The 13,822-nt window shown below is 41.7% G+C and overlaps 1 protein-coding gene across 2 annotated transcripts in view; it reads left to right on the top strand.

The window, feature by feature from the left end:
- LOC111671296 (chloride channel protein 2) overlaps positions 1 to 13,822 on the top strand; it is a 142,664-nt gene that overhangs the window by 68,737 nt on the left and 60,105 nt on the right. For both annotated transcript variants that reach the window (XM_023428396.2, XM_023428394.2), the window contains exons 3-9: positions 815 to 946; positions 3,132 to 3,260; positions 3,790 to 3,923; positions 6,014 to 6,091; positions 10,522 to 10,600; positions 10,706 to 10,831; positions 11,755 to 11,839. In XM_023428396.2, the coding sequence (XP_023284164.1) occupies positions 815 to 946; positions 3,132 to 3,260; positions 3,790 to 3,923; positions 6,014 to 6,091; positions 10,522 to 10,600; positions 10,706 to 10,831; positions 11,755 to 11,839 (763 nt within the window). The remainder of the gene's footprint in view (positions 1 to 814; positions 947 to 3,131; positions 3,261 to 3,789; positions 3,924 to 6,013; positions 6,092 to 10,521; positions 10,601 to 10,705; positions 10,832 to 11,754; positions 11,840 to 13,822) is intronic.

The following is a 13,822-nucleotide window of genomic DNA, read 5'->3' as shown; positions in this document are numbered from 1 at the left end:
CAGGCTAGAAGAAACATTGTGAGTTCAACATCAAACTTAATTCCTCCAACGGGGGAAAGCAACACCAATCTTAACCTTTGTCTCTTTCTTGTCTTTTCTTCTACTTAAGTTAGCATGCTAACGAGCTAGCCAAATAAAACCAACACATATGTAATATCTGTACAACTAGAGACCAATAAAGGTAAGTGAGGAAAAAGGGCTTTTGTTTGTTTGAAACTCCTCCCATACCCGTCGCAGTAACACTTTATTTTATAGGTCTTACAGATCGCATATATGAGGAATAAAGTTTACAATAATGAATTAATAAAAGAACATTTTCTCGTGTTTATATGGAGCACAATTTCAATTAAATTCCTCCATACAATCAACTAATGGTTACCCATTAGCAGCCTCATAAAATCAACACAATTCCCCTTAAACGGTCTCAGAACTTTGTCTCTATTTTCTCTGTAATTAGTGTCAAACATGTTTCTCTCCAGGAACCCTCCAGAAAATTATTAGAAAATTACTGAGCCGTAAAATCAAATTACCCAAATCACCCAGCTTCCATTGATCCTGCGTTCCTGCGGGTGAAATTATAGATTTCACCAATTTTCAAAATTGCATTGGATTGTGAGGCAGATAATATGTTTACTGTTGCACGGATGGAAACACGGCTACTGTCACTGGTCAGTGCTGCCAAGACTGACTCATGGAATAAACAGCGTTTGCATTTTCCACAACCTCAGCGCCAGTGGGTAATGTAGTTTTGTTTTTAAGTGTGTGTTTTTGTAGTCTTTTAACATGTTATGTTGTCCTCCTGCCATCTCTGTAGTCTGCACGGTTCGCTGTCAGAAGTTCCTGATCTCGCGGGTCGGGGAGGACTGGATCTTCCTCATCCTGCTGGGACTCCTCATGGCCCTGGTCAGCTGGGTGGTGGACTTCTGCATCGCCATCTGCCTACAAGGTGAGGACTGGAGGGAGGGAGGGATTGGGATTGGATTTACAGTACAGGCTGAGGCATGGAGAGTGCAGTTAAAAAAGGGGGGGCAAAGAGGTGATTCAAGAGTCAGAAACGAGGAGAGGAGGAGGAGGTGTGCAGGAAGGAAATATGAGCATGTTTAGGATGCACAGAAAAACAGGAAGAGACTGGTTGACTTGGATAGAAAACAAGACTAGAATCAAACATAAAAGGATTATGTTCTGCATATAATTTACAATTTTACATACATAAACAAACACAAACCATTTTATAAAATGTAAAACAACTGAGAGACTTTAGTTTAATTACAAACTACAAATGTTTATGGATGAGGAGTGAATTTAACCAAATAATCAAATCAATTATTTCATTGTTTTTTTTCCCAGATACTCTCTACTTAAAATCTGCTCCTTTGTCAGTGTCATGGATGAACACGTTTCATTGATAAATAAATCTGGAGGATGGTGATTTCAGAGATTTGCGTCAGGAACAATAAAGGCTCAGTCTCCGTTAAACTTTGATTATATTATTAAAAACTGATGAGAGAACTATACCGGTGCACCAAAGAGGGGTAGATGCATTTCATTAAGATTTTGAAATCACTCTGTATCTAATGGAGATTCACTGCAAAGAAAAGGCGTCTATCTTCTCCTAGGACTTTGGTAAAAGCCTGGCTGTAGGTCGGTGGGTGAGTCAGGGAAGATCTTTCTTTGATTTATACTTTATTTAATCAGGAAGTCACATTGAAACCAAGATTTACAATCGAGATCTGAGTCCAGAAAAGAGAATAAATAACAAAAAGAAAATTTCAGTGATTTAAATATACATCCTGATATGTATTCATATAAACAAGCAAACATATATTTATATAAACAACCATCAGACAATAAGATGACGGATCATACACTCACAGTGCATTCAGTAACAGTGAAAAACAGAGTATGAAAAGTTTAAAAAAGAGAGGTTATGTAAAACAGTTGTACCCAAAGTCAGCAAGACTTCCTGTAGATAGAAAAAAGTGCGTAACTGAATATAATTTTCTTTTTATATCAAAATATCTCAAAGTCTGGTCGGAGCTAAAACCAACGAAAGTTCGATAACAGTTCGTTACAACAGACACATGGTGGTTGATGGTGTATTCACTGTAATTCTGCCTTTAATGTTTTATCCCTTGAGATTTGTGCAAAGGGATTTAAAAGTCCTCGGGGTTCAGAGCAGAATCAGATCTTGCAGAACGTTCTTATAAACCACCTGTTGGGCTGGTGATGCTTCAGTTCTGAACTGTGTCAGGTGTTCAAATCTACCAAAGGCCGCTTGTAAAATGTTCTTGCCTTTAGGTGTCAGCAGGATGAAGAGGGTCGCAGCTCTCACAGGTTTATTTTATTCAACTGGAGAAAAATAGGAACTGTCCAACATTTTTTAAACTTTTGAAAACTCTGTTTACCGAGTTTTATCGAGAAATCTGCATAACCTTGCGCACAAATGGGATATTTGTGGGTGATCTGGACCCACAGGAGCTTATGAGTAAATAAAGATCATAGTGAGGATTGAGCCCTGCAGACAACCATTGGAAATTATTGTGGAAGATAAGAACGTGTTGTTGCCTGTGGTGACCGAAAAGTTTCTTTAAGATGAGGATCGGAGAAGTCAGAGAAACAAGTGAGAGATAAAGGAAGGGATACAGGAAGCAAGAGGTGGAGGGATGGAAGACAGGAAAAGGGATTCAAGGTGGATCAAAGGATGGATGGAAGGTTTCTGACAGCGTCAGCCGTCTACGATCGCGAACGAGGATTTATCACTAAGTCTGTGTGTGTGTGTGTGTGTGTGTGTGTGTGTGTGTGTGTGTGTGTGTGTGTGTGTGTGTGTTGCACTGCGCTCTCAAGGAGAAGACAACCTAGTCTTGTCAGTTTCGGTTATGATGTACAGTTCTTTTAATTGGATACAGAGCATGACTAGTCACCTGTCCCGAACAAACACACACACACACACACACACACACTTTTCACGTCTTTAAATGTTTTATATGACAGCTCTCATGGATGTGCAGCCCTGCCTGTGCATGCGTGTGTGTTTTTAGTGGTGTGTGTCCTCACAACATCTTTACTGTAACACAAACACTCTTTCTTACTGTGTGCATTTTGTGTGTGTGTGTGTGTGTGTGTGTCCACAGCACAGAAGTGGATGTACGGTGGTCTGGACAGTAACGTGTTCCTGCAGTATCTGGCCTGGGTCACGTACCCCGTCGTCCTCATCACCTTCTCTGCCGGCTTCACCCAGATCCTCGCCCCGCAGGCTGTTGGTAAGACACACACACACACACACACACACACACACACACACACACACGCACATACACAACATAAACATACAGACAAATATCCAACATGTGAGCAGTAAAGACACTTAAAAAAGGGCAATATAATCATTATATTGTGTGTATTACATAAGTTGATTTACTGACTTCAGCAGTGAATAAATGAACACCTGATGCATCCATGATGATTCTGACCCACAATGCCACAGTCATGGTCTCTCCAAAATAAAGCACAGTCTTACATGAAGGGAACTTTAAACTGTTATATTTTAGACAACTTATTTATTGCATTTTTAATCCCTTGAATTATCACGAATTTACCATGAAACCATGTGAAATGCAAACCTCTGATTGGCCGAAGTCTCCCCTCACAAGCTAGATTTTCTAAAGCCAAGAGGAGGTGCAGACGTCTGGTTTGCTCTCAGACCAGTTCACCACAAATTGGCCTTTTCAGGAGCTTTGAAGTGCGTGAGCTTGTTGGATGAAGTGTGTGTGTTGGTTTTCCCTCCTGCAGGTTCAGGTATCCCAGAGATGAAGACCATCCTGAGGGGGGTGGTGCTGAAGGAATACCTCACCTTCAAAACGTTTGTTGCCAAAGTCATCGGCCTCACCTGCGCTCTGGGCAGCGGCATGCCACTGGGCAAGGAGGTAACACACACACACACACACACACACACACACAAATCAGCATCGCCCACTCTATACACCCTTTTATGCAGTGTGCATATAGTCTTGAATGGAACTGCCCTTCTGAATGGGAAGCTGCACTATGTAACAAACAACACGCCCACACACTGCACAAGCCGACAGCCTCGTCAATCAGTGAGTCAGTCAATACCATGTGCGAGTCAAAACACGGGCTGCTCAAATGAGCGTTGAGCCAAAACCTTGAGGCAAAATTACTTGTATGTGCTTTTGTGCGTGAGCCAGTAAACATAAACTTACCTTCACAGATACATCTCATTGTCACTGACACTTAGGTCGGCAGTGCCGGGAAAGTAAGTGGTTTGGTAACAGGGTTTTCAGTTCACAGCGTCTTTTGTTTGTGAGGAAATGTAGAAAAGAAACCCCAGACTGGCACCAAGCTGCCGTCAGCTTACACAACATCAAAAAATAAAACCTTCAGTATCAGAGGAGAATAATGGATGTCTGCAGCTTCAATTCAAGTCATTTCCGCTCATCAAAAACCCATTTTAGGTCAGAGTGAAGTGCAGCAGCACCTGGAGCGCAGGTGTCTGCTCTGAGTCAGGTTTTTCCAGCAGCTCTGTCGTGTCAGAAATCAGTCCACAACTAAAATGCGACAATACGTGAACTTCACCTCCCTCACAGATCATTCACATTCCCCTTCCCAACGTCCTCACTGCATGAATTACAAATGATCCAAGTATTTAGCACTGGTATGTTTGAGTTCAATACGAATCCACTTTGCACTGCTGCCTCCAGGAAATAGCCGCACGCCCACATTCTAAGTCTGACACCTACTCGCCTTTTAACCGAGATAACTGTCAAAATAAGTCATGTGAATTAAGCATCGCAGCCATAAATAGTGTTAAAAACTCACTTGAGTACTGTGTTAAAGTTTAGCTGTAAGTAGTGAGTGACGGTTCGCTTCTACAGACTCGTATAAACCCAAACAAACTCGCCTGATCTCCACAGTTTGTGTACACGATGATCTGTGGATATTCCTCCTGATCCCTGCTGCCTGCAGACTTCAGAGAGACATTTGCTGCATTGTCCTGCACTGAAAGGTGCAACATATCCAGTACTGGAAAACTTACATTTACATTTAAGATACTCTATACATGAGTACTTTGTAGTAGTGTAATGTTTTTTTGTTTTATTTAACCTGCCTATAGGGACCACAGATGTAAATTAGCATTTCTGCTGCAATCCGCCATGTGCATTTTAATTTTGTGTATTTTATTCTGCTGTTCAGTAACATCTCTATAAAATAAACCAATGAATCAAATAAATGAATTCAGAGCTCCACATCCAGTATATACTAAGGAAGAATAACACTCGAACATACTGGTGGTAAATAACACACAATGTGCCGACGAGTTCGGGTTCAGGTCGAGAGCAGCGAGTGAAAACCGGAGAAGAGAACAACAAAAACAGGAGGGAAGGAAGGTGCAGCGTTGACTCGGGACATTTTCTAAACCCAAAGGGAGGTAGAGGAATGTTTTTCTGGAGATTGTGGAATCCCCAAATTCACCACGCAGATGTTGTTTATGTCTTGTACACACACACACACACACACACACACACACACACACACACAACAGTTTGTGTATAATATTGTGTACAGTCTTTTAGCAAAAAACATTTTTCAGGTAAGTATGGCATCCCCCAAAAGACTGCCAAGCCTGAAGACATATTAACACACACACACATACACACACACACAACACACACACACACACACACACACACACACACCTACGGACACACTCAAGCCTCAGGCCCTCTCGGTTGTGTTGTGCATCCAACAGCCTGGATTCACTTCCTTTCGACTTGCGCATCACTCCTCCGACTCCCTCTCACTTTTAATCCTTTTAGTTCCACTTTGAACTTTATCCCCTTGAATTTTAATGTTCAGACTTTGTTGTTGTTGATGTGTTTTTATGCGCTGTCTTCTGTGACGCACAACAAACACGGAGGCAGAGTGCTTCTTAACTCGTAATGTTCGCACCTGTAGTATTTCATGTTTTTTTCTTTTCTTTTCTTCCTCCTGTCAGGGTCCGTTCGTGCACATCGCCAGTTTGTGTGCAGCTCTCCTCAGCAAGTTCATGTCTCTGTTCGGAGGAATTTATGAGGTAAATACTGTTACTTTTTTTCTTTTCTTCCTTTCAAGTTTTTCTCTCAGTCGTTCTTCATTTTACACACAACTGCTGCCTTGATGTCACTGCCTTTTACTGGCAAAACTTTTAAATTAAAACATCTATTATTCATTTTTCTCGTTATGATTATTTTTCATATACACCGCACACGCCATCCACCACATCCTTTTTTTAAGAAAGCGTTTCAACCCTCAAGCTTCCTGCTCCGTCTCCTTCACCTCCTTCAAAATCCTGTTTTCTGAGCCGCCTTCTGTTGTTGCTGTGCCTTCGAAGTAATGAGCTTAACAAGCAGCAGCGAGTGCGTGCAGAACTTTTTCACCCCGGGTTTTGCCTGTCAGGTTGTCTACAGGCTGCCCCCCCGTCTTGTAATATTTTTATTATCAACAGTTGATATTCTCCTAAAAAGATGCTCGAATTGAACATCAATACAAGATTATCAATCACAAAATACCAGATATCTGCATTAACAATACAGAGGTTCCTTTCCCTTTGGTAACACTTCAGATTGTTGCCCTGGTAACGTAGAGCAACACCTTACAGTATGTTTGTTTTTTCTCTTTTTTAGTTGCTTCAATATGACCTAGTTATGCCCCAGCCAGTCTAGGGTTAATTGCAAACAGCTGTTTTAGTGACAACATGAAGCTGGAAAATTAAAGATTCGGGCAAAAGAGAGGGATTGTGGGTGGAGATGAAGCGGGATTAAAAAAACAGATGAACATATGAAGGAAGGTTGTGGCAAAATGGCCCGTTCAACAGACTGACACTTGCTCACAGCGCATCCTCCCACAAGTCACACTGATGCCTTTTCATCTCCCTCTCCCCGCCGCGCTCGCGTGCGTTGCAGCCCGCAGCGTGTGAGGATTAGTTTTGTACGGATAGATGTGGCTTGTGCTTTCTAATATCAGAGCGTCTTCAGTTAGAGGAGCGAGAGTGACACCTGTCCCAAGATTCAAATCGCTTCGAAGGTATGAAGGGAGGTTTCACATACGGAAGAAGTTGAAACTGAGCAGCCGGTGATGTCTTCAGGCAGTGCTCACACACACACGGGGGGGGGGGTTAAATAAAACAAAAGCTAAGACAGGCACGAAATGCAAATCTTTCTTATTTTTCCCCAGGAATAAATTTCTTTCATCCCATGTAAAGTCAACAGCCTGTAATACCCCCAATCTATAAATGTTTTATCAGTCTGCTATTTGTCAACAAATTACATCTTTTTCATCTTCAAAACTAACTTTTCTCAGAGAGACGCAGCGAAGGAGATGAGAGTTTCAGTCGGGGGTGAAGGGGTGGGGGGGGTGGAAAAGATGCAGATTGAAGGCAAAGTCATTTTCTTCTTCATCATCTCCTCGTCCTTCTCTTCCTTTTTCTTTTTTTCCCTCCTTTTTCTTCCTCTCCATCTTTTCCATCCTCTGGGAGAGAGGAGTCCGGGAGCTGGATGGAAAGCAGAGAGACTCTCATCCTTCTCTTTTCTGAAGATGTGAGCACCTCTCTTGGGGTGATGACATGGAGGGAAGAAGATGGGGCGGTTTGAAGAGAGTACAGAGGGGCAGTGTGACTGAACGAAGGGTTGGAGTCAAAGCTGCAGTTTGGCCTCGAGCTGAAGGAGGAAGACGTGTTATGTGTGAGCTGCAGTGGGAAACCAGAACCTTTACGTAAAGGTGATATAGTGGATCAGCTGAAGTGGCCAGAAACAGAAACCGTCTCAAACATATTGTTAACGTTATAAAGTGCGGACATGTGATGATTGTAGTGGTTTCCAACCTTTTTCAACTCACAGCTGACTTCAGAATCTCAAAAACCCCATAACAATGCGGAAAAATAACGGTGAGAGAGTGAAATCTTCCTCGACTTCGTCAGTAGTAAACAGAGTTTACATGTTGACTTCCTGTTGAAAACAGCGAATATCCATGTTTGCATTTCACTCATACCAATATACTTTAATTTTTTAAAGACAAACCTCTGACAACACTTTCTTTCTCTTCATCTCCTCCATTATTCTCTTGCAATAATCGTCATCACTGTCTCCTAGTAACCCTCCGTTTACCTTTCCTGCACCCCCCCCCCAGAGTGTAGTGCTGAGTATTAATGCTGAGAGTGTGTGTGTGTGTGTGTGTGGACTGTGTGTGTGTGTGGAGTGTCCCTCTGCAGCAGTAGCTCGTCCTCTCCACAGTTTGAAGTACAGTATGCTAATGTCGCCTGTGGGCTGTAAGAACCAGCTTTTTGTTTCAGCGTGCTTTCAGAGAGTGTGCTGTACTTTAAAAAAAAAAAAAAAAAAAGAAGAGGGGGGACAAGTGCTACACACACACACACACACACACACACAAACACACACGGTGAATGCCATAATTTGAAGAGGGCTCTCACTGGATCAGATGTAATTGAAAAAGGATGTTCTTTTTTTTTATCAGAACTATGAATGTCAGTTGATAGAGAGTAAATTCTGCTGCTAAAACTCTGCTTTGTTAATGAAGTAGAATCGACTGATTGAAAATGAGGTTGATCTTTGTTAAATCGTCCTCACTTGGTGGCGTTCATCCGTCCTTATTAGCTTAATGTTGTTTCTTACTCCCATGCTACCTGAAGGAGCCTGGTCTTGTAGGGATTAAGGTAATTCAATCGTATGATTCCCTGCATGCTCTGCAGTCTGTGTCCTTTTCTTTCCCACTCCTGAGGTCAAGCTGATTCACTCTGCAAGATGTTACATATTTATTGTGTTGTCCAGTCTCAGAAACATGTTTTTCAACCTTTATAATAAAATATTCCCCTATTCTTTTCCTTTAAAATCATCTGTCAGACACTATCATATGTATATATATATATATATATATATATATATATATATCACCTTGTTCTAAACACAATAATATTTGGATCCTATGTTTTTACGACTCCCATATTCTTGTGCATCATTTGCTGAACATTTCCCGAAAAAACAGCCCGACTTAACGTGTCTCTGGAAACTCTGGGATCTCCTCCAGAATCTTAAAACTGCCAGAGTTCAAGTGTGAACAGATGTGTTCCTATGTGGCACATACAATATGAATGATATAAGAAAAACATTTACCAGGTTTCTGTTTTAAATAGTTTCTTTAAATTATACTGTACATTAGCCATTTAGCTTGATACATACTTGAGAGTTGGTGCGTGTTGTGATATTTGCAATATCATTAGCATAACAAACTAGAACAGACTAGAAATGTTAGTTAGCCAGCGTTAGCATAGCTTATCGGTTGGCCAATGTTGGAAGTGTAGCAAGAGCAGAACTTACAAAGAGCTAATTTAATTTGAATATATTTATATACATTGGTCATTTTAGCTTGATACGTACTTGTGAGTAGGTGCATGTTTTGATATTTTCAATATCATTAGCATAACAAACTAGAAAACACTCAAAACGTTAGTTAGCCAGTGTTAGCATTGCTTAACAGCTAATATTGGCTATGTAGCAATAGCAAAACTTACATATAGCTCCTTTAAGAGAGTCCAATTTGAGACAGTTGTACATAAAAAGTTAAGAAAGGTTTAGGATAATAATACATTATTGCATGAAGCTCAGTGTTTGAGTCCTTAATAGTTTTATGATTCTAGCAACAAGGGTGAGTGTCAGAATAAATTCTAAGAAACATATTTCATGGAAAACATTGATTTGAACTTTGAAGAAGCAGAAATATTCCAACCAAGGGAGAGTTTTAAAATATTTATTAAAGATGAAGATGTTTTGCAGTGTAAGCTGTATTTGCAAAATGTTTCTTGACCACTTCCTTTCATTATTCTGTGTGGCCATTTGAGAGTGTGTGTGTGTGTGTGTGTGTGTGTGTGTGTGTGTGTGTGTGTGTGTGTGTGTGTAAGCTGCAGTACAGCATGCTACTCAGAGTTTCACACTGTAAGTCCAGGATAAGCCACTGAGTGTAAAGTTAGGGTAACACACACACACACACACACACACACACACACACACACACACACACACACGTACACACACATACACACTAACCTCGCTTTATCACTGCCATGCTGCTTGAAGGAAGCCAGTCTCATAGGAATGAAGGTAAGTCCTGTAAGATCCGTCCTGTCAGAAAAAAAAAAAAAAACCCACCTTCATTTCCCATGATGCACTGTGACCCTCTGCCCTCCAGTCATGCAGCGCAGTCTTTTCATTTGTCTTACTGTGTGTTACCCTGCAACTCGTCATCTGACAAGCTGTATGAACTGTTACCAACGTTATTTTAATGCAGCAAGCTTTTTTCTTTTTATGGTTTTTACTCGTCAGCTTCTGCTTCTGATCCCACTTGTTTATTTGTTGTCTGGGTTGAACACTTAAATGGTTTGATGTGTAAACCCGTATGTGTGTGTGTGTGTGTGTGTGTGTGTGTGTGTGTGTGTGTGTGTGTGTGTGTGTGTTTCAGAATGAGTCGAGGAACATTGAGATGCTGGCAGCAGCCTGTGCTGTGGGAGTGGGCTGCTGTTTTGCTGCCCCCATAGGAGGTGAGACTCCAGAATATAAATAAGAATAAAACATATTGTAATAGAAATTATCGTGTTAAACTTATTTGGGATCCTGTATATCTGTTTGTGTGTGTGTGTTTCCAGGAGTGCTGTTCAGTATTGAAGTAACGTCCACATTCTTCGCGGTGAGGAACTACTGGAGAGGTTTCTTCGCTGCTACCTTCAGTGCCTTCATCTTCAGAGTGCTGGCTGTTTGGAACAGAGACGAAGGTAACAGCGACACACGGACGGTTTACAGCGCTATGCTGCGTCTTTGTCTGGGTCTGGTTTACGCTACTTTCTTGATCTGCAACATAAAAAAATTCAAATGAACAAAGATCCTTCAAACCTTCAAAGACGAAAGTTTAACAACCAAATTGTTATTGAGTGAAGTGAATAAAAATGTCTCAAAACATTTGCTGCTACAAGTTCTAAATTACTTTTAAAATACGCTCAAAAATGTGGAAATAGTGTTCAATAGTTCAATATAAAGCAGATTTTTCTGACTATGTGTGAACAAAACAAACTGTTTAAGCTGTAAAACAAGAAACAACAGCAAGGTCAAACTTATCAGAGGCCAAAGGATTAATTATTATTGATTATAGATCTATAAACGAAGAAATGAAAGGACCAGTGTGAAGGATTTAGGAGGATCTATTGCCAGAAATTAAATGTAATCTTCATAATTATGTTTCCATTAGTGTATAATCACTGTATCAGTGTATAATCATCATCACTATAAAGATGGAGATGTAAAGTAACTTAGTGATGCGTTTAACGAATCTTATTGGTGAAAATAAAAGATGATGAAAGTGAAATTGGTTTTCCAGATGTGCTCCGTTTATAGCCGCACATCTGTCTCCTAAAGCTCACGAAGAAAAATCGAACGGCTGCTTCAGGACTTCCCGTGCTCTTTCACAACATCTTCTCCATCCCCCTGTTCACGAACACTGTGGTCCGTCTGTGTAAGGTTAGGAGGTCTGCTCAGAAACCTCCACAATGAGCTGAACTTTCCTTCCATTAAGGACAGAACCTGAACTTCTGCAGCACGTGTACGGCGTCCTGCATCTGTCTGCATCTGTCTGCATCTGTCTGCATCTGTTGCATGATATTGATGATTGTTTTGACAGTAGTTTCCTCCTCCTTTCCTCCAGAAACCATCACAGCTCTGTTCAAAACCCGTTTCCGACTCGACTTTCCCTTTGACCTCCAGGAGCTTCCTGCCTTCGCTGTCATTGGGTAAGTTTTGACTTGTTATTGGTCAATTTCTGATTTCATAACCAGAAGAATCAGTGGTCGGTTTGACACAAAAGTCCACAGAAACAAGTAAATTCAAACATTGTGACTCATTGTTTACATCCGTCCAGGTTTCCCCACTTACTGTCACTGCAGCACAAATTCACGTTACTGAGGCGCTGCTCTCGCTGTAGCTTTGTGAAGGTGTTACTTCAGGGTACCCAGCGTGAGTCACCTTACATGGATAATTCAGTCTGCAACAGTTGCTGGCGCACTGAGGGATGTCTTATTTTATCCTGCCGTCGCCCGAGGGCTCCTCCTCGCCTGTGAATGAGACCACATGCTCCCTGGAAGGAAGCTGGTGGAGAGGTGGGAGGGGTGCTCTCCCTCCCTGCCTCACCCTCTCTCCCTGATGAAAATACATGCCTGAGTGTAACTGTGCGTAGGCTCCACAAGAGAAGAAAATCCCTCTCTTCTTCATCTTCTTTCTTCTCTTTTGTTCTTCCATCTTTTGGCTGTTTCCTCTCGTCCGGAGGTGTTAACACCCACTGCTGCATCACCGACTCGCACATACAGTACATTTAACGCTGCCTCCAGAGCAGGCGGCGGAGCGCTTAGCCTCGGATTTACTGTGCTAGTGTGTATGTGTGCATAGGCACGTCTGTTTGTGTCTGTGTGTGTGTGTGTAGTTCCCATCTTCCCCTGCCAATAGCTGTCAAGCGGGGAAAGTCGGTCAGTGTCTCAGTCAACTAGGCCAGAAAGAGTTAGTTCTGTGTTACATGCTGCCAAGAGCACGTCTTTGAAGAGTCACACACTGCTCTCCTCCGTGTTTACACCTGCAGGCGTTAGAGATGAGAATCACTGGGACGAGAGGAGGCTGAGGTACGACCTGATTCCTGCACAAAAAAACACAGAAACACATGTGCAAATACATGCGGCATAGTGATCACGTGCCATTAAGGTGGAATATCCCGTGTGCGTCGATACGTTTCACAGTGAAAATCTTCAGCACTTCACATCTTCACCTTGCAACAGATGTATTAGAAGGTTTTAAAAATAGACTGGACTGAAAGATTCTCTGATTTAGATTGGCTGTTACTCAAATGAATCAGACTCTGTGCGCGTGTCTCGTGTTGAATTCATCTTTTGTGAATTTTGGGTGGAATAGTGTGAAACCATCAGCAGGAACATGTTCGTGTTTGTCGCGTGTTAGAGCAGCAGGTAAAAACACGACGGGGAACCACTCTGTAAGATGTTGCTCCATGAGTGGTCAAAAACATTCAAGGATAAGGCTGGTGATGAACCAACAATGCGTCAGTCTTCTTCTCAAGGAAAACCCTGGGGAGAGGGGCGAACCGACCTCGGGTAGACGTCAGAAAATAATTAATAATTTCCTAAAACAACTGGACGCTGTAGTTTTAATTTAAACTTAAGCTTGTGCTCTGGTGAGTATTTGCGGCAGCAGGATGGTGTGTGTGGGATCCACTCAGAACAAACTGATGATGATGATGATGTTATTAATAGTTTCTGGACAACAGCGGGGAGGAATAAGAATATCAGGCTGTTGGAAACGCACAGTACTCGTTAGTCATTCTTGGTTTTGGTCTGTTTTTATCAGATTCGTTGACAAGAAAAAATTGAATTTGCCTACGTTTAGTTCTCGATAGTGAGGGTTGTCTGTTGGGTTGACAGCACAGAAAGAGTCTGCCTGGACATTATTGATATGCACATAAACATCACACAGCTTCTTCTCAGAGTCATGACTCAGTATCATCATACACACATCGTTACAATCAGTCTTTACGACGGTGTCACGATCTCCAGTCGTCATCAAGGACGTGAGGTTCAGATAAAATGCTGTATTATTTTGTTTGCAGCTAAACACATAGATATACAGTATGTTTGAGGAGTGTAAGTGGCATTTTTAACCACTATCTACTGTATATACCTGTAAGCCACGCCCACTCAGTACGGAGAATTGTCACC

Source organism: Seriola lalandi, unplaced genomic scaffold (assembly GCF_002814215.2).
Source record: "Seriola lalandi dorsalis isolate HSWRI2012SDOR001 ecotype SW California unplaced genomic scaffold, Sedor1 jcf7180002054874, whole genome shotgun sequence".
In the NCBI taxonomy this organism is placed as follows: Eukaryota; Metazoa; Chordata; class Actinopteri; order Carangiformes; family Carangidae; genus Seriola; species Seriola lalandi.
This window is presented reverse-complemented; position numbering and strand designations above follow the sequence as displayed.